The sequence below is a fragment of the Notothenia rossii genome (assembly GCF_949606895.1).
Source record: "Notothenia rossii genome assembly, chromosome: 5".
NCBI lineage: Eukaryota > Metazoa > Chordata > Actinopteri > Perciformes > Nototheniidae > Notothenia > Notothenia rossii.
The window spans coordinates 65,107,206-65,127,183 of NC_136903.1; the positions used below are offsets into that span (position 1 = coordinate 65,107,206).

The 19,978-nt window shown below is 43.1% G+C and overlaps 1 protein-coding gene across 4 annotated transcripts in view; it reads right to left on the reverse strand.

Annotated features, from left to right (window-relative positions):
• Positions 1–19,978, reverse strand: part of magi3b (membrane associated guanylate kinase, WW and PDZ domain containing 3b) — a 161,888-nt gene that overhangs the window by 15,120 nt on the left and 126,790 nt on the right. For all 4 annotated transcript variants that reach the window (XM_079682495.1, XM_079682496.1, XM_079682497.1 and 1 more), the window contains exons 4-13: positions 17,557–17,763; positions 14,197–14,365; positions 12,547–12,626; positions 11,738–11,795; positions 10,540–10,646; positions 4,634–4,825; positions 3,293–3,931; positions 1,220–1,251; positions 378–543; positions 205–299 (exon numbers count right to left, since the gene is read on the reverse strand). In XM_079682495.1, the coding sequence (XP_079538621.1) occupies positions 205–299; positions 378–543; positions 1,220–1,251; positions 3,293–3,931; positions 4,634–4,825; positions 10,540–10,646; positions 11,738–11,795; positions 12,547–12,626; positions 14,197–14,365; positions 17,557–17,763 (1,745 nt within the window). The remainder of the gene's footprint in view (positions 1–204; positions 300–377; positions 544–1,219; positions 1,252–3,292; positions 3,932–4,633; positions 4,826–10,539; positions 10,647–11,737; positions 11,796–12,546; positions 12,627–14,196; positions 14,366–17,556; positions 17,764–19,978) is intronic.

Here is a 19,978-nt window from a genome sequence, read left to right on the forward strand (position 1 = left end):
TTAATAAAGCTTGCTTTTTTTTATTATACTTTTATACCTTCTTCCTCTCTTTCATACTGTCTTTGGGTCCTGATGTTTTACCCCCATGACAAAAGGCACTTCAAATCAAATGATTTGGGATGTCCCTTTCCTTATAAAGTAATCTTTCCATAATAGAAATCAAAATAGTTAAAACAAACATATGTATTTGTGATATATACTTACTGGCTGTTGTGGACCTTCTCCTCCCAGAACACGGAAGCCAAAGCCGGTTTCAATGTCTCTCTTGAGAAAAACGTCTATGTCTTTGGTGTAAGGCTCTGTGGACAGAGGTATCACAGTTTCAGGTTCAAAAACTACTTCTGAGAACAATTCAAGCTGTGTTTGTCTTCACTTACGTCTGCTCTCCAGCAGGGCTTTGGACTTCAGGTACATCTCCGTGGTCTCTCGTTTGGGGGAGTCGATGGAGCGCAGGGTGCTCGTGTTGGAGTGGTAAGGCAGTGCCTGGGGGGCTGAGTCTGTTAGGCAGTCCAGAGTCTCTGTACTGGCCGTCATTTCCTGCCTCTGAAAAGACACACCATCAATACTACATCTTGCTTTCAGCATTGTTATTTTTGGACACATTCATTTTAGAAGTTCATTAGATCACACACCCTTTGTATCCACCAATAAAGGACATCACACTTTTTATTGATAGTCTCCTAAGCTCATTATCCCAAACAAGGGGCTGAGCATCTGATAGTGATAGATTACCAAGAGAAATAAAGGTCACTTGACTTCCACTCATTTTTCCTTTCACTTTGTATTCCTACAATTGTGATGAAGGCTTAGCAATGAGATTTTAATGCAATTAAAAATCCATGGGGAAACTAAAGATTTTCCTTGTGGACCCCATTCAGGGGGAAAGGGCAATTTCTTTATCTGAAACTGTTGTATTAATAATACCGCCATATCTAAAGAGGCTCATCCATGCTTCATTACCATTGCAATCCCCTGACAATAGCCCTAAGAATACGAATACTGAAAGGAAGTAATTAAGAGCGTTTTTCAGAGCAAACAAAAGGAGTCGCCCAGAAACATAATCAATATTCAAATGTATTGCTATCATTTAATTCGATGCAACAGAGGCTTACTGGTTAAGCTGAAGGACAAAACGCTTTGAAATTAAATTGGGGGGGGGATAAGTCCCCAAGGGGGGAAACAATAGTGAGGAAATAGGAAAATATACGCTTTTACTCACAGGCTTGAGACTCTTCACAGGGGATGTTTGACCTATGAAGAGACACAGATAGGAATATGGTCAGGAATATAGATATGATTTGGAAAAAACAACAATCACTGAACCACCAGATGGCACTGCCTCTTTGGCTGAGAAACAGCAGCAATGAGTATACGAACCAGTACAAAACTCAAGAGGTGTACTGACTTAAGAATGCTCCATTAAGGAATATGCATCCACGTGCGATTAAACATACATAGGGAATATAAATGTGCTGGAGTGCGGACTTCATAGTGGAAGCCCACTGCAGGGCAGAGAAAGCGGGTGAGCGCATTAGAGATTCATGCATATAATTCAATGAACGATAATTCTCTCCTCTCTCTCTCTCTCTCTCTCTCTCTCTCTCTCTGTTCGCTGTACAGTACACCCACACGCTCCATCTCCAGCGCTCAGATTCTTCCCTACAGATCATCTCGTACAGCCCCCCTCCCATCGACTCCCCGCATTAACTGAATTAACAAACACTCCTCTGGAGCCCACAGCCCTGTGGGGCCGGACCAACACTTGGCTTGATGAGGGGTTAATGGAGCCTGATGTAAAAAGGGGGGAGACGCAGCAGCATTTTTTTGTTCCAATGCGAAATTCCCAATCCAGCATCAGATCCATCGAAGGCACATAAAGGACGACATGGCTATGCACACACCTGAAACACACTTTTTTCCTTCCATCCTTCCTATAAGCTTGGACTTTTCTGTGTGTATTGATGCCCACTACTCACACACGAGGATCCTTTACCAAGCCAAATGCCATTGTCTAATGAGGGTTAAAGCCAGCATTAGCTCTGCAATTGGGCAAGCTGAATACATCTGAGCCCTGTTTGCTTTGACTGTGGGATCATACAGTGCGTTAGGGGAGTAGGCCATGGTGATGGTGGCACAGCAGTGAGGTTGAGAAGTGTGAGAGGAGAGACGAGAGTTGGGGCGTGGCTGCAGGGAGGAGGCCCCTGTCTCTATACAAATTTAGCCATGGCTCTTTAAGGGGCCATGGATGTAGAGGCATCCAAAAGTCCCCTACGCCCGTTGATGATCAAAGCCAATCCAGGGTTCATCGATTTAAGCAGTGATTCCCCGGGGCGGCTGTAGGAGACATCTGAAGGGTGCCTTTACTCCTCCCTCTCTACTTTAGATTCAGGCACAACCCCACGCTTATGTAATTCCTGCTCTCAGACTTGTAACAGACTGCATTACGCCTGGATGGGTGTCATCATAAACAGAGCAGAGTTGCGTGGAGACACACAGGAGGGGTGCTCGAGATTTTCCCCAGATGTACATGTACAGTTTGCAAATGCGAAGAGGCTGCATGTGACGACGATAAATGGGGCTCAGTCAGTCGGATCGAGTCGGATCACGTCTATTCTATTGTGGTGACCTTCTACAGGTTGCAGACACAGTGGCATCACACAGGTTTCTACAAAGCAGTGTGTTCAGTCAATGCCCCCCCGACCAGCCACTACAACACCTCACCTCCTGTCAGTATCAGCACTCTGAGCTCAACCCCCATGGGCCCTGTTGAATTGACAGCAGTGGTATTGACAAGTATTTAACTACGATTAGGAAAATGTAATTAAAGTATTAGGAGTAAAAGTAAATATTGCAGAGAAAACTCCAAAAATTGTATTTTAAAGCAAAACCAGCACATGTTCGCATTAGGAATCTGGAACTGTGAAACATTTTGAAACGTATTCATTCCAATACAAATTCAGTTAACACAACACATAGTTTTAGATATACTTAAATATCATGTTGGATGATTTCATCTAAACCAAAAAATCATATTTTAAAACCTGTCTAAGTACTGAATTTATAAAATAACTAGTAAAATAAATGTAAAAAGTACCAAATATGCTTCCTAAATGTTGTAGATAGAGTATAAGAATAAAGTAGTATAAAATGAAAATACTCCACTTTCTAGAACTGATTGAAAACCATGGCAAATCGCATTCAAAAGCACATTAAAGCACGAGAATGAAGGATGGATAGAATGAAAGGACTGAGATTAACAGCCAGACAAATAATTTGTCTTCCAGTGTCTCACCTCCTCGCAGCACTAGCACGTTGACCTCGCTGCCCACTGGTAAGTCTTTGAGGATGTCCACCACTTGGGCGTGGCTCAGCGTTTGGACGTTTTGCCTATTGATCTCCTTAATCACGTCTCCTTTCTGCAGGCCGCGACACCACTGGGCGTCCAGGATCATCTTCACCTTCTGGCCCAGCGGGCAGTCGGCGATGGCAAACCCGAAACCCCCGGGCCCCTTGATCAGCGGCACGCTCACCAGCTCCGGCTGCAGCAGCCCTGCCACCACCTCCCCGTGCCTCCCGTTGGGCAAGGCCGCCACCACGGGCCGGCCGCTAGCATCCGTGGTGACGTAGTGGAGCTCCTGAGAGGAGCCGTGGAGGACGTCGCCCTTTACGAGCAGCGGCTGCCCGTTGATCAGGGGCACGGCCGTCACTACCTCCCCGCCATGCAGGGCCTGCTGAGGCTGGGTTGCCGGTGGGAGAGGGGGAGGTGGAAGAGGGTCGTCGCTGCTTAGATCCACATCTGGAGGAAGCGGGTAGCCACGGCAAAGAACCATGTCTACATACTGGTTGATGGGAATGGATTGGAACATCTGCACAACCTCTGGATGGGTTTTTCCAAGCACTGACATCCCGTTAATCTCAACAATCACATCACCTAAAAGAGGGGGAGAAAAACTGATTCACTTTTGGTATTTAATCCAGACATCACGTCTCTACATTTTTATTGGAAAGCACTTATTCTTTCCTTTGTCAGTTGGATCTTTCTTCTAAAATGTCCCTTTCCTCTTCACTGCTCTCCCACATATTTCATTTTGACAGCTCCCTGTACCTCTTCCCTTTCCTTTTATCTTCAGTCTACCATTCAGTGCTTCTTTATTCCTGTCCCTCCTTCATACACTCTATTGTTGAGCAGACCAGAACAGCACTCTCTGCCACAACTGCGCGGAAGGGAGACGGGTGTAGATTTCCGTCACATCGCACCATTGTACCCATCACACACACACACAGAGCTGACAGCTGTTGGTTTGTGTAGACAGTCGCAAGGCAATGGCAAGATCAGTAACTAAACAACAAAGGCGGCACATGGCTTCCCACCCACCATAATCAGACTGTCTGCTATAAACCTAAACCCTTGACAGAGCTAGAGTTGCTGTTATTGCTTCTTTGTTGAACACATGGGACAGTGTTAGGTTAAGTGAACACTGCAGAGGTAACACCCCCAGGTGCATCGTGGTAGCAGTTGGCTGTAAAATCTTTTTTTTTTTTAATATCACAGAAATTAGAAGCTTTAAACTCATCCATCTTCCGGCCAGCTAAATGAGATTTAAGTCTTTAGGTGTACATCTGCTTTGCTCACCAGATGCCATCTTGTTGTCGTGGGCAGCAGGGCCGTCGCTAAGAACGTTTTTCACCTGCAAAAACTCATCAGTGCGGTCTCCTCCGATGATGGTGAATCCAAACCCTTGGGGGCTCTTCTTCAGTGCTGTGTGGTACATCTCCCCCTTTAGTTCGCTGGGGTCTGAAGTGAAGCTGAACCCACCTCCCTTACCTGCAAACAAAGAGCACATGTGTGTGTAAAATGGCTGTTTGTAAAGAGCGTATGGAGAGGGAGGTGTGAGAAGTGAAACAACAAGCTACATTAAACTATTTAAATCTCCAAACAGCGTTGACATAAAAATGGAGCAACACAGATTAATACATTTATATCCCCCTTGAAAGACAGCACAATTCTTCCATGTCTGCATTGAATGTCAATGATGACACACATTATGTGCTGAGGAACAACATAGTAATTAGTCACTTCTAATTAACAGGCATGATGTACATGTCTAAACTAGATAAACCCATCAACAGGGACCTTGTTGTGTATCCCTTGATATGAGCAGACACCCAGATACAATCATATAAATGTTAGCTTAAGATGCTAATTCACTTGCAACCGGTTTTGTGCTTCCACCTTTTACAGAACCATGGAGCAAAATAGCAATTTAATACCTCTGACAGTGTCCTCTCTTATCCTACGGCAGTCAATGATGCAGAAAAAAAGAGGTTTGTCATTGTAGACTTTTTATAACTTGAGTAAGGAACAACTTAAGGTCAGTAGCAACATCAATACGGACCTGCTGCTCGGCTGTGGCATACGCTATACTCTAGATAACCAACTGTCAGGGTCACACTGAATTAAACGGAGCAGCTTCCCTATCTGGCATTACTGCGGTATCAGCACTTTAGATCATGGACACTCCATTTTTCCCTTGCTGCTTGATGGACTCTGGCCTTTACTGCGTTATAGCTTTGAATCAAACACACTAAAACTGAAGCCAGAGGGTGATATACGATGCACATTCTAGCAACTTTGCATTATTTCAGAGCTTTCGATGTAGCTGGATGTGGCAATTGAATGCAATACATATCATTAAGGTTTTAGAAATAGTGCATAACTTTTTAAAGACGCTGCCAGTTTATTTATGTACAACATTGTTTGATTGCAGTAACACAACCTCGAAGCTCACAGGACAAAATAACATTACTAGTACAATAGTTACAGAAAAGCCGGCATTATACTTTAAATTCCTTATTCGCAACAAATCCCATCAAAAGACCAAAACCAATAACGTTTTATCTGTATACGCATGCCTATATACTGCTATAGAAGCAGAAGATTGTCATTGTATTTTATATTAAAAGAGAAAGAAAAAATATATCTTTAAACAGCCTGGAAATGTACATCTTCAACAGGTCCCTGCTGCAGTCTGTAATCCCACATGCTTCAAACACTCCACCATCGTTCCTGTCCCCAAAAAGACAATAATCACCAGCCTCAACGACTATCGCCCTGTAGCACTCACTTCCATCATAATGAAGTATTTTGAGCGGTTAGTCAAAACATTCATCACCTCCTCCCTCCCTGACTCTCTGGACCCCCTGCAGTTTGCCTACAGAGCAAACAGGTCCACAGACAACGCCATAGCCCTCACCATCCACACTGCCCTCTCACACCTGGACCAGAGGAACACATATGTGAGAATGCTGTTCATTGATTACAGTTCAGCATTCAATACCATTGTGCCCTCCAAGCTTGTCATCAAGCTCAGAGACCTCGGGCTCAACAGCGCCCTCTGTGACTGGATCCTGAACTTCCTGACGGGCAGACCCCAGGCGGTGCGGGTGGGAAACATCACATCATCCACCCTGATCCTCAACACCGGAGCCCCTCAAGGCTGCATGTTCAGCCCTCGCCTCTACTCCCTGTTCACTCACGACTGCGTGGCCAGCACCAACACCATCGTGAAGTTTGCCGACGACACGACCGTCATCGGCCAGATCACAGATGGCGACGAGACGGCATACAGAGAGGAGGTGGAAAACCTGACATCTTGGTGCCAGGATAACAACCTCCATCTCAACATCAGCAAAACAAAGGAGCTGATTGTGGATTACAGGAAGCAGCAGGGAGAGGGACACACCCCCATTGCCATCAATGGGACTACGGTGGAGAGATTCAGCAGCTTCAGGTTCCTTGGGGTCCACATCACTGAGAACCTGACATGGACTCTTCAAACCACCACCATCATCAAGAAAGCTCGACAGCGGCTCTTCTTCCTCCGCAGGCTGAGGAGGTTCAATATGGACTCCAGGATACTCTGCAACCTCTACAGATGCACCATAGAGAGTATCCTGACTGGCTGCATCACGGTCTGGTAAGGCAGCTGCACCGCCCTCAATCGTAAGGCTTTACAGAGGGTGGTGAAAACTGCACAGAACATCACCACGACGGAGCTACCATCCATGGAGGACCTTTACTCCCAGCGGCTCAGGAAGAAAGCCCTCCGGATTATAAAAGACCCCCAACACCCCAGCCACAAACTGTTCAGTCTGCTGCCGTCTGGCAGGCGGTACCGCAGCATCCAGACTAAAACCACCAGATTCAGAGACAGTTTCATCCCACAAGCAATAAGACTGTTAAACACCTGAACTGTTGAAATAACATCCATAACATTCATCTTCTACTTATTAATTATTTATCTATTTATCTAATATATCATTCCAATAAATGGGGCGAAGCCTGCAAGCTAGTTCAGGCAGTCAACTCGAGCAATTATGCTGCATTCATACATAACGCCCCTTGCCACTCTACGACCAACCAAACGTAAGAGTCTCCGTAATATGCCGCTCTATTTAACCTGCCAGATCTCTCTCCATGCATTGCTTGCTGCTGCTATTGCTGCAGCTACCTCTATGTCGCTGTTGCTTGCCTGCCTCACCACCACCCCAGCTTCCACCCCAGCTTCCACCTGTAGGCTCGGGGGTTAGTTATTTAATCATCACTCATCGTGCTATGTATATCTGTGGAGTGATGATGCCTGAGCCTAGTCGCCAAACTCTACTATATGCTGCTTCTAATAAACATGTTAAAGAACCACTTGAGTTGTCTGACTGAACTTGCATATAGACTCTATTTCACTATTTCACTTTTTTAACTATTTTTCTTTTTGTATTTACTATTTACTTGCACTATATGTTTCTGTTTATCTGTGTTATTGTGTTGCACTGTTGGAGAAGCCTGTGACACAAGATTTTCATCGGCATAACTACACTGTAGCTATGCTGGTATGACAAAACAAAGAACCTTGAACCTTGAATTCATTGTTGTTGTTTTTAATACAATTAAGTTTGTTGACAATAACAAAATGATGGAATATGACCAGTGGTTCTGGTTATGAATCATGCCTGAGAAGGAGCCTAATCAGATGGTCTGTGGTCCGATTCCAACTCCCCACAGTCAACATTGTTGTATTCTTGTGCAAGATACTTTCCCAAAGTAGCTCCCGACTGCATGTCCAAAAGTGTGTGAGTGTGTATAGCAGCCTCTGCCTCTGTATAAATGTGTGAATGGGTAAATGCTGACTTGTGTTGTAAAAGCGCTTGGAGGGGTCGTAAAGACTGGAAAAGCACTCTATAAACGCAGTACATTTACCTTTGGCTAAATGTATATGTGCCAATTGTATGTGTCTTTTGAGATCTGCTGCTAAAATTGGATCAGAGAAAACTGCATCACTGCATATGTACGGCTCACCTGAGAATAACTGCTCTGTGTCTGTTCATTTAAAGCTGCATATCTTCTTCCAATTCCACCTTTTTATCTCTCTCTGTTGCACATGGTGATTGGACGGTGCCACATTTTTTCGTATTTCCCCTCTCATTTCCTTCAGTTTTTAAAAACCCTATAACTGTCAGAGGCGTGTGTGAGGAGTTTAAACGCAGGCACTCTCATACTATCAAATGGTTCATCAGTCATAAACATCCAGCGCAGACATGAACGGCTCTGAGTGAGTGTAACTTATCACAGTCGTGTGCACTTCAGATGTCCACACTGTAGCATGGATCAAACAAAGCTCATTTGCATAATCACATTCACATTGCTAGAAAAAAACACTAAAAATTGTTTGTTGTTTCTTCTTGCCGCCAGTGAGTGCTAAAATAACCATTCTACTGCGCTTTTGTGTGTGAATAAACAAACAGAGGTAATGGAGGGCGAATGAAATACAGGAGGAAGTGAGTGTGGCGTGTGCGAGTCTGTACTTGTGTGGGAGAGTCCAAGGATGGTCTCTGTGCCAATGTTTGTGGGCAGACTTTGAAAGCCAGAGGCAGATAAAAACCATCAGATCCACCGCATCAAACAGCCATGGTCTTTGATTAGTGTGACTCAATTGCATTGTAAATCTCAAGCGACATTATTCAGCATAATTGGGAAGACATCTCTCTTACTACATCAATGGAGCAATAGCTTCAGCTGTATCCAAAAAATGAACCTTGAACATCGGAATTTGAAAACAACTGTCAATGTAAGACAGGGACATATCCTGTAAACAAGCTATCAGAACAAAGCAACATGTGGGCACAAAGCTTGGTCATATAATTCCTCTATAATCATACTATAATGTCATGTCAAGCTGGTGAAAATAAGTAGTGAATCGTTTCGCAACATTTACTGTGTTTCACTCCTTGGGAACCTATCTTGGAGAACTGTAACAATCTTTATTCTGGCCCGAGGTGTAACCGTCGCCTCATGCCTTGGTTTCATAATGGCAGCCCACTGACAGCTCACTAGGTTGTGTAATCGGTAATCAGGGGCGAGATGGCGGTTTCCTGAGTCCCTACACACCTGAGCAGAGAGATGTCTGATTACGCTTGGCCTCTGACGTGCTGTTCCACCAGCTGTTGCCACATGCACCGCTAAAAGCTGGCCTCCTCCCCTGAATTCCCTCTCGCACTCCCTGGAACCCTTCCAGCGCTACACGCCTGTCTGTCTCCACTGCTGCAGCACACTAATCTATTATACATCCATTGTAATGAAAACATACTTAATTCATAATGTTTATTGCAGCAGAAAAATGGCTTGTCAACGTAAAGAACAAACCATTATCGCAGCAATGAGGGAAAAACACGAGCGAACCAGAGTAGAACATGCTCATTTTGATAATCTATTACTGTTTGAGGCTACTGGAAGGTTGACACGTTCAGCTGACCTTGCATGAAATGATGACATTCCGACTGCTTTCTATTCCCGGAAAACAAATTCATCACAGCGCAGCACAGCGACTGAGGTGAAAATGTTAGACTCGGTGCAGAGCAAACGCGAAAATAATTATACAGTGTAGTTGAACTTAATTTTAGATAATTGCCTTATGCTCATGTCCAGAGTGATTAAAAATGAGTATGGAAATAAAATAAAAAGTTACACAGCTGCAAAGAAGCCAAAAATACAGCTGTTGGTCTATAACATCACAGATACTAGTGCAGTGAAAACAAGGTTTAAAAATATTAACACAAAAAGGTAAGATGTTTTACATATGCACAGGAACAGAGGGATTTATCATTTTCATTTGAGATGACTTAAGCTTTACTGGAATTTCCTGCTGTGTTGTTTCTACACAGAAAGACAATGACAAGTGTGAAAGTCGGAAAGCTGGTGGATTAATTATAGTTATACATGTGCATGCATGTCTGATGAGGGAGGTGTCCAAACCCACGACGCAGGGTACAATATGATATCTTGTGATGTTTTTAAAAAAAGTCTCTGTTCCATTTATTGGAGCAGATATGTCGCAATTGCAGCAGTTGCACTTTTTTAACGTGTGTAAGATCAAATTCTGTGTGCCCTAACCTAAACTCCTCTGCAGTAATACAAGTTTGTCTTTTTGTCTTTACACTCCAAAGGGAGAGCAAAGGAGAGGGGGACAGATTTTGTAGAGTTGTTACCTTGGGTAGGTGTTGCTGCGGCTTGTTGGATCGCAGCCGTCTCCTGGCTCAGCTTCTTTTTTGCCTCCAGGACCGGGTTCTCAAACTGGGTTTTCTGGTTGATGTGGCTGCAACAAAAACAGGCTCAGATTTAAGAGACCTGCAAACACACACACTAAATATCTACACACACACCTCTGACCTTTTGATGTTAGTATGCCACTTTTTCACAATTAAGTATGCATGCACCTTCCCCATAAAGGAATCATGATGTTCCAACACATGGATGCTAACGTTGCACCATTATAAATACATTCATAGACACAGCACACGTAAAGTAAAGGATGGCGTGCCTCCCCTTTATGTGGGGAAGGTAGTATAGCTGTTAGCGATTGTGTATTGTCGGAAATGAACCCCTAACTGCCACCAACATCCTGTTCCTCTACTAAAAAGGTAAACAGCCTGTTGTCCCCCTGGCATACAAAGCACAGCATCACAGGGAGCTCATTTCAAGTGAAAACACTGGCAGCCATAAGCCCCATCTTCACGCCATTGACTCTCCTTGTCCAAACAGTAAGAGCTTCTCTCCCGTGTCACTCTTTCTAACTAGGAGGGATCCTACTGCAGTCTGAGCACTAACACAATGCAAGTCCCCATTTTATTTTCATCACAACAGATTGCTACCTCACCTCCCAGCCCCCCTCCCTCCTCCCTTCTTGCGTTCTAGTTGCTCCCCACTTCTCTCTATTCCTGGTACAATAACTGTGTTTCACAGATTCTGCTGGGGTGGTGAGGAGGAAAAACACATTTTGCAAATGTACAAACAATATGCACAGAGAAGTATACACAGAGTCGGCATTCTGCACACACGCTCATTACGCTAACACTGGCAGAGCACAATCAGACTAGTGTTCTCATACAGTTCACTGCGATGTTACCCTCAGAGATTCATTTTGCCACCCACTGCTAAACAATGGGAAAATATTGATCAGAAACTTCAATCGTTCTCCTCGGCTGAGATGAACAAAACAAGCTGTATGCTTCATAGATTTGTTTATTTATTTATTTTAAGTATTGATTCATGCTAGTCCACTGCTAATGTACACTTAGCAGTGTAATAGGCACTCGGACCCTTCTGGTGAAATGCATTTGTGTGTTATGTGCATCTACGAGGAACAGATGGAGTGCTTGGATATATCAATAAGTCGATACAACTTACTCAACGTAGTATGTGCCGTACTGTGGATCGTCAATTTCCTCCCAGCCGTAAGGAAGCTCTGCAGAGAGAAGACAGGGTGCTCAGGCAAAGATGCAAATGGAGTTCACATAAAGATAAGAGAAGGAAAGAAAGAAGAAGAGCTGGCACAATGTTTCCAGTCAATCATCTGGGAGTTAACACATTCAACATCGAGGTGATGAACAGCAGTAGTTACCAGTGTATTTATTTCCCCCTGAATGGGACATTTAGCATAAGGCAGTAGCCATGGAAATCGCGTACAATTATAAAGTGAACATTTCCGTGGTTTTAAGAAGCAGGCCGGCTGGAATGGCTGATGTACGCTATGCCCTGAACATATCAGGGCGGCGGGAGAGAAAAGAGCTCTTCACGCAAGAGAGAGCTCTGGAGTAGCTTTTCAGAAGCAACACACCAACTAGCGTTCTGTCCGCCTGTAAAAAATCCATTAAAACCCGGCTGGAAGGGTCCCACTCTTTGAACCGTGGCCATTCTCTGTCTCTGCCTGCACTTAGGCCAACATTAGCATCCTGGGGATACAGGAATTCCTCAAAGTAGATCCCAGCTTTAAGTAAATTAGGTCATAAGGCTGAGGGTTACTGTTGGAAGACATGTGGATTCAAAGACAAGTCTTATTTTAGCCCAGTTGGTTGTCTGATTAAAAGTGTAAAGTGATGGATCATGTAATGTGGAGCACATACAATAGAGGTATGCCCTTGTGTAAATACATGTGCAGTGGTTAATGGGATGACTCTATGCTTGAGAACCCCAGCTGAGTAGTGCAGCCTACATACCTCCATCCTCACACTTCTCAGGGGGCTTTGCCTTCTTCGCCAAGCGGGGGTCCAACCACGTGGTCGTCTTTGTATTGTGACTGCGGAGCACAGAAGCAGACAGTAAATATCAGCTATAAAGACCTGTGCCAGCAGAGAAACCGCTGCTGAGGCACAAGAAGCCAATAAAAGAATAGTTAATAACTGAAGAACGACAACCGAGTCCCCTATGAAATATGCCTTGTACACAAGAGCCACTGGATTCATTCTAGAAACATCTGATCCATCGGTTTATGTTCAGCTGTCACATTACCGTGTTTATGGTTACGTGGCCTTTTAAAGAGGGTTAAAAAAACACTGAATGAGACACCAGACAAAGTGGTTTATCCTCAAATGTGTTAACAACTGGGGTGTGTAATCAGGAGGAAAATCACAATGGTCTTCAGGTATCTTTACAGACGTGTGGCTTGGAGCCAAATATGAATAAAACACAGGAGCTTGCATGCACACACATGTTCTGTACTGTACTGTAAATACACCCACACATAGTACATACTTTTGAGAGAGGCTTGTTTATTGATTGTTCTTAAATCAAAGTATTGATTGGTTTAGAGAAGAGCTTCACACGTATTTATGTTTGGCAAAGTTAACACTCGAAACGATTGCGGCCAATAAATCTGACTATTTACACTGAAGCTCTGAGCTTTACTTACACAATAAGTGAGGGGCCTGGAATATCATTGCAGTTATAAAGGAAACATCACTTTATGTGCATTTTAGGCTTCTGGATAGATACTGGTTTGATTCAAACGGACCCATTATCTGTGTTTCCTTATGCTATAACAGGGCTTCTAAAACCAAGGTCCGGATCCAGACCGAACTGCAAATCAATCCGGACCGAACCCTGTGTCCCATTATGAAAAAAGAAAATTATTATCTTTTAATAAAAAAATTATACAAAAGAAAAAAAGAAAAACGTTCTGATTCTGATGCAAATTAAGGTATATTTTCTTGTGTCTGACGCGTTGTGAGAGTGAACGTGCATTTATATATATATATATATATTTACTTGTGTGCGCGAGCGTGACACGCATTGCAGACCGCAAGTTAACCGCAAGTTTACCTTGACTTTCTAATGCTTCTAATGCCTTTTTTGCCGAGGTTCAAGGCATTGGCTCCAGACAAACAGTGCCATTTCTCCCACTAGTTCAACTATTGTAGTTACTAGTTTTTAACTGTAACTACAATACATTCAATATTATTGAAAGTAATAATCAATTTTGGTTGATACTTATTTTAATAGATTAACTAAATCATTTGGAGATTGCATTTCTTTTTTATCAGTGACAGGTGTTTCTTCTATTTTGTCAAGCATTTAAATAAAGAAAGGTGCATAATGGCAAAAACCTTTCTCTGTATACACTATTGCAGTATATACTGTATTGTAAGAACGCATTTCCAGAAACACAACTGGCTTATAATAATAAAGGACACAGAAGTTCTGTGAACCCTCATTATGAAAGAGAATGGAATGTCTGGCATTATATTACTTATTAAACTTATTGAAATTAATCATTGCTCATTAAATATATCTATGCATTAGAATGGATGTTCATAATGAGTCAGTTCCCTAATTGATCTCTTGACCCGTGTGATGTGTCTTGCACTTACTCTATGAAGTAGACCATGCCAGTCTCGGTGTAAGCCATCTCCCAGTTTAAGGGCAAGGGCTCCAGGCTGTCATCGCGAGGAAGAGAGCTCCATGTACGGAAGTCCATGCTGCTGCTTGACTGGGTGTAGCTGGGCACTGCTTTCCTCCAGTCTGCCCCCTCTTTGAGCTCTGGAGAAAGGAAGAAAAAACAGGCATGAAGCAGAGCAGGCAGAGTGGATGGTTAGCCAGCGGGAACACCTCTGCCCCTCTGTGTTCCTGCGAGCTGCAGGGGAGTGGAGGAAGAGCTGCTGTCGCTCACAGGATTTGCATGTGAGAGATAGTGTGTGTGTGTTCGCCAAAGGGCTGTTTTACATTTGCATGTGCACACTGTTAATGCATATGTGTTTATGTACATTCCCTGTGGGTTGCAATGATAGTGGCAGCGATTCACATTGGAAAGGGCCATTTGAGCCTGAGGCAGTTCCTGTATGATAATACTTAACTGCTGCTCTTCACCTATATATACCACTGCATTAGTGAAACACCATTATTGAGAAGCTGCTCTACACTGAACAGGAAACATACAACAAAAGCCGCCCTAATGCATTTAGCATTTCACACCTTCCCTCAGAAGATGGTTATAAAGGGATGAAACACAAGTTCTTTTCATCCCTTTCTTTTAACCTCCTCGCAACAGAGGATGATGCCTAAAGATGATAGGCACACCACATTTAGGGATGTTGCGTCTTGAATGAGATCATTCCATCTGAATTTTAGATTAAATACATAATTTGTGCAAAAAAAGCAAACACAGAGCCCCTTCAGCAGGATCTAAAACACATTCTTCTTTTTCCGCTCTGATCAAAAACACAAAGCTGCGTTTTTCTATTTAAAGGGGCACAAACACACAGTAGATGCACATCTGTTCAAAGAGCCATGTAAACACTTGAAGCAGCCTGAGGGCACAGGCCTGAAGGAGAGCCGGGGACATCAGGTTCACAGCAGGGTGAGGGCCCACTTAACAGGGGGGAGGGGGAGGGTGATAAGGACAAACAGAGCAAAGATGGGGGGAAAGCTGCAGTCAAGACTTTAGAGACTTAGAGCTCACATTTTCCATTAACCTCTTTTTTTATTCACCCATAACTCTGCCCATCTATGGCCGGTCTGAGACTCCTCTGCCACAGCTGTAGCAGAGCAGCCATTTGTGACTGCTTTCTTTCCATAAAAAGAGCTCCTGGATGTCTGGGCATCATTTCCTGTTTGATTTCAATATGACAGAGCATTTGGGTAAACAGACTTTGGATTTCTGTGAATCCTTTGTACAGCTGAGCAAGCACTGTTTGAGCCGTGACTGTCAAAACAATGTTTCATCGTGGAAAGAAAAATACAATTTTCAGTTTGGACGTGCATCGATGTTAACCTCAATTCTCTCACTATAAAAACCCAGGTATGGCGCACGCACAGTATGTAACCCATTTCTGTTGTGGGGGATGTTCTTGAGCATTAAGGACATATTTGTTCCTCAGAGTGCAGAGGAGTTGTCCTGATTGATCACACACACACTGTCCGGCTATCTGGATGAGACTTTCTCAAGGTGACCTGTGGTACGTCGATAAGGGGGGGGGGGGGGGGGAGTCTAGGACAGCAGCGAAAGATTTCCCAACATTGTAGCCAGCAGTACATTTGAATATGTGTGTCAATATTGTCACTGTCATTGGAGACAGCATGTCGGCCATGTTTAGTCACTGAATGTGGTAGCAGATCAGAATAAAATGGTTTATTCACGGACAAAGGCATGCAAATATGATTTTTATGGTTGCTTACGTTTTGAAATATTGACAATAATGACTGCTGACAGTGGCGTCTGCACATTTGCCACAGATGGTCTGCAATTAGTGTCTAATCTGATAAAAATTATTCATTAATTAACCATTAAAAACAATGTCCATCATGAGTTTCCAGAGTCCAAGATGCCTTTTACAAATGCTTGATTTCAACTGACTGAAGAGGTCAAATCTCCAGCAACACTTGGAAAACACATTCATTGTCAGACCTTGTTGAGTTCCTGAAATATTTGACATCATCATGCCTTCTTTCTAACCATCTCCCTCGACATTGGAAGTAGGAGAGTTGTACCAAAATATATGTACCCTTTTAATATGACTAACAGTCTAAATCCCATAGGATTAGTAGAGTTTACACTAACATCTAATTGCGAAACCACCACAATATTTGCCCTTTCCTTGTTTGCCAGTAATTTGTCGTTGGTCAACTAATCCGTTAATGGAGTTATCGTTTTGCCTCTATTCCAGAATAATGGAAGGCACCGTTTCTGTAACAAAGAGTCGAACTAGTGTTATCTGTTGCTGCAGGTGTGGGCTAATATTTCAAAAATATAAATGGCTCAAATTTCCAAATGGAGAAGAGAGTCAGAGCCTATGTTTTATCTGGGTCAAATACAATTGCATTTGGATTGGATCTAATTAACTCTGCCTAGAGGGTTACAGTATGATTACCGCTTGTTTTTTTATTGGTCTGTTTGTTAGCAGGATTAGGCCAGGTTTTTATTAAACCTTTTGAAAGGGTGAAGTAGGGGCCAAGGAAGAACCCATTACATTTTGGAGCGGATCCAAAACATGGGGCAGATATACACATCATTTTTGAAAAAGGCCTTGATGGAGGTCTTAGTCACTGAGTGTTAGGGATGTTTCTGACTTTCCATTGGCTTCATGTAGATGTTTTTATTTTTCCAGATCAGATCCAAAATGATGGATCTTCTCCACTGATGGCCCTAATGTAAAAAAACGATAAGCCTCTGTTGCATTGTTGTGGTGACATAAATGTCTAGTAAAGATATTTCAAAAAGGCATTGCTTGATATCAGTGTTAATTAACCTGTTTTGTTATTTGGTTAAATAGTTCTTACAGGTAAAACATGTCTGTTGCATCTAAGTCATTTTCAAAGGTTTAAAGAGTTTGCAACAGCCATTAAATGTTACTGTGCAACAACTCTCTCACCTGGTCTTTTAAAAGACTAAAGGAATACAAAAGTATAAATAAAATGATCTGAGTTTGCACATTACTACCACCTTAAATTACACAAGAATGAGAAGAGGGTGGGAGGAGAGCTTAGGAGAGAGGATGAAGCTGCTCCGTAGGGTGTAGCTAGACAAGCTTTTAAAGCCATTTCATGTGACAGATTGAGACGGCACAGTGCCCATCAAACGGTATACAATCTGTAACAATCCAGTCTTTTGTCTTACAAGAGACAGTGACAATGACTCTAATGTTTTGTGGCAATTCCACATCCAAATGACAAACAGAATACAGCAGAATCTCTCAGATTTCAACATGACATTCTATGCTTTGACATTTACTGACCGGGCAATCCGTTGACCAGTGGGGGCCTCTCGTCATCATCTTCCTCCTCGGGGACCGCGCTGTCCTTCCTGTCCATCTTGCTGACAGAGGTGGTTCGTTTCCTAGGAAGATCACCGCCGTAGTCTTCATCAAACAGCACCTGATCCACCAGGTCAGGCTGCACCAGGTTAGGCTCCGCCGGAGGCTTCGGGGTTCCATAATAATTACCTTGGAGAGGCAGAGGGAGAATAATTATATAAAAAAATAATGCAACCAAACAGATAAGGAGCAAAAGGAAAGGCAGCTAGAGTGCAGATTGGCAACATTACTCTCTACAGGTTTATATTTGTATTTTGTGCTCTACTGTGACATCTTGGCATGATTTAATGTTCAAAAAGGTTCCTTATTGTTCTCATACTGCCTGTGCTGCATCACCTCTTTTCTCCCTCTGTCTGAAGGCAGAGCCCAGTCTGCTCTGATTGGTTAGCTGGCTGGATGTGTTGTGATTGGTCAAACACTTAGAGTGTTCCGAAAATCTCCCACTCCGTAGCCTATCATGTACAATGTGCTGGAGTGTTACACAGTGATTTCACTACCTTACAGAAACAAACAAAGGAGTCCAATGGAGGCTTTTCAGGCGGGGAGAGAAACTCCCTATGGCAGGAACTTTGCGATGTTAGCCTTTGCAGGCCATTTGCATGCACAAAAACGTATACAACACAGTACAAGAGAGGGAATACTCCAAAAAAAGCATAATACGGAGGGAAAGTAACGGATGGGAGGAGCAGAGAGAGGAAGAGAAGAAGGGAATACATTAATAATGTAACCTTATAGTAGATAAGGAGCCACAGAAAAGGCAATTAGAGTGCAGACCAACATAATGGCTGCAAAGTTGACTTCTCAATTAAATAAATCAACAGAAAGATAATAAGCAAATATTTTGAAAACGATGAATCATAATTTTGTAATTTAAAGAACGCAAATAAACAAATATTTGTGGCCCCTCAAAAAAATCGAAATGTTCTACTATCATGCACAGTAGTGCTATTACCTGTACGCTACACCTATGTTTGCTAAGTAAGAGAATGAGACTCACACAGAGATATCTTGCACCATGCCTAACATTACTCCAATTCACCCGATTTAAATCTGGTTCAATTCTCTAAATGTCACACAACAGCGCTGAAGGTCGAATATTCACAAGTTCCAGAGGTCTGCTCGCTCTGCATGATTTTCACGTCTCTTAACCCCCTGCATTGTTTTCCCTCGATAACTGCACCGCAGGGCGGTCATGACTCATGTAACATTAACATCAGTTCACTTGGAATTTGCGAGCAACTAATTACACTGATCATTGAATACAGCAATTATCTTGCTTTTTTTAAATGAAGAGAAACCTTGTGTTACAGATTATGAATATTCAGTGGGATAGCAGGGCTCCGTGAAGAGAGGGGATAGAGAGCAAAACTCAGTTAAATTATTTGCTCATTTAGCTCATGGGGCGATCCATCTATGTATGGCTGGTGAGCAGTATGTGGAACTCAATTCAGGCGTAGAAGAAGTAATTATTCAACCTCCATTAGGATTATAAATAATGTGCATACTCATTTATATTCTAATCATTTATAATGGTTATTTGTTTGCTAAATGCTGCTCTATCAGATGTGTTTACGCAGTAATATCACATACATTTTCTGAACATCCATTTTTCATGTCAAATATTTATTCGGTTCTTACAATAAGTGATCACCAGATTGAGTCTGCGATTTATAATCAGATTAATTAAAGAATAGGGGGGCATACTGCTGGGAAATCTTCTGCAATTTAATTAGCCTCCATAAACTCTATCTTATTTTCATTTGGACGTGGTATTATGAACCTTTTGATGCATGAACATGCTGGCATCACAAATACTGTGCTGTAGGAGCAACATTTATCAACTGCAGATCTTTTTATAGCTCGGTACAAAGAGGGAAAGCTGACAACAGTGTGCATGCCAAGAAGAACAGGGGGCTCTGAGGAGCACATCACAGTCATTTCAGCAGCTTTACAGCACGACACAGCAATGCCACAACAGCCTTTTTGATAAGTGAGCCCATCTCCAGCATAGGGCCTCATCACCTCGGGCGTTCCAGATACAATACCCAGCAACTGGGTTAATGCAGCCGTGCTCATCTCCCTGAAAGCAGTGGGAAGGTTGAGGAGGAGAAGGAGGCTGGATGAAAGCCCGCTCCTCCCACCTCGTCGCTCGACTTTCGGTGTTTACTAAGCGACACTCATCCCCATTTGTCAAAGATGGCTTCATTAACAGGGGTGGCGCCACGATAGCGGGGTGAGATTGGGTCTGTTGGCTAATCCCCGCCTGTCTCCTGCCGCACGCTGACATTCATCTGCTAGACGCTACGTGCGTGATTAATTACTTACAAACATGTCTCTTGGACTC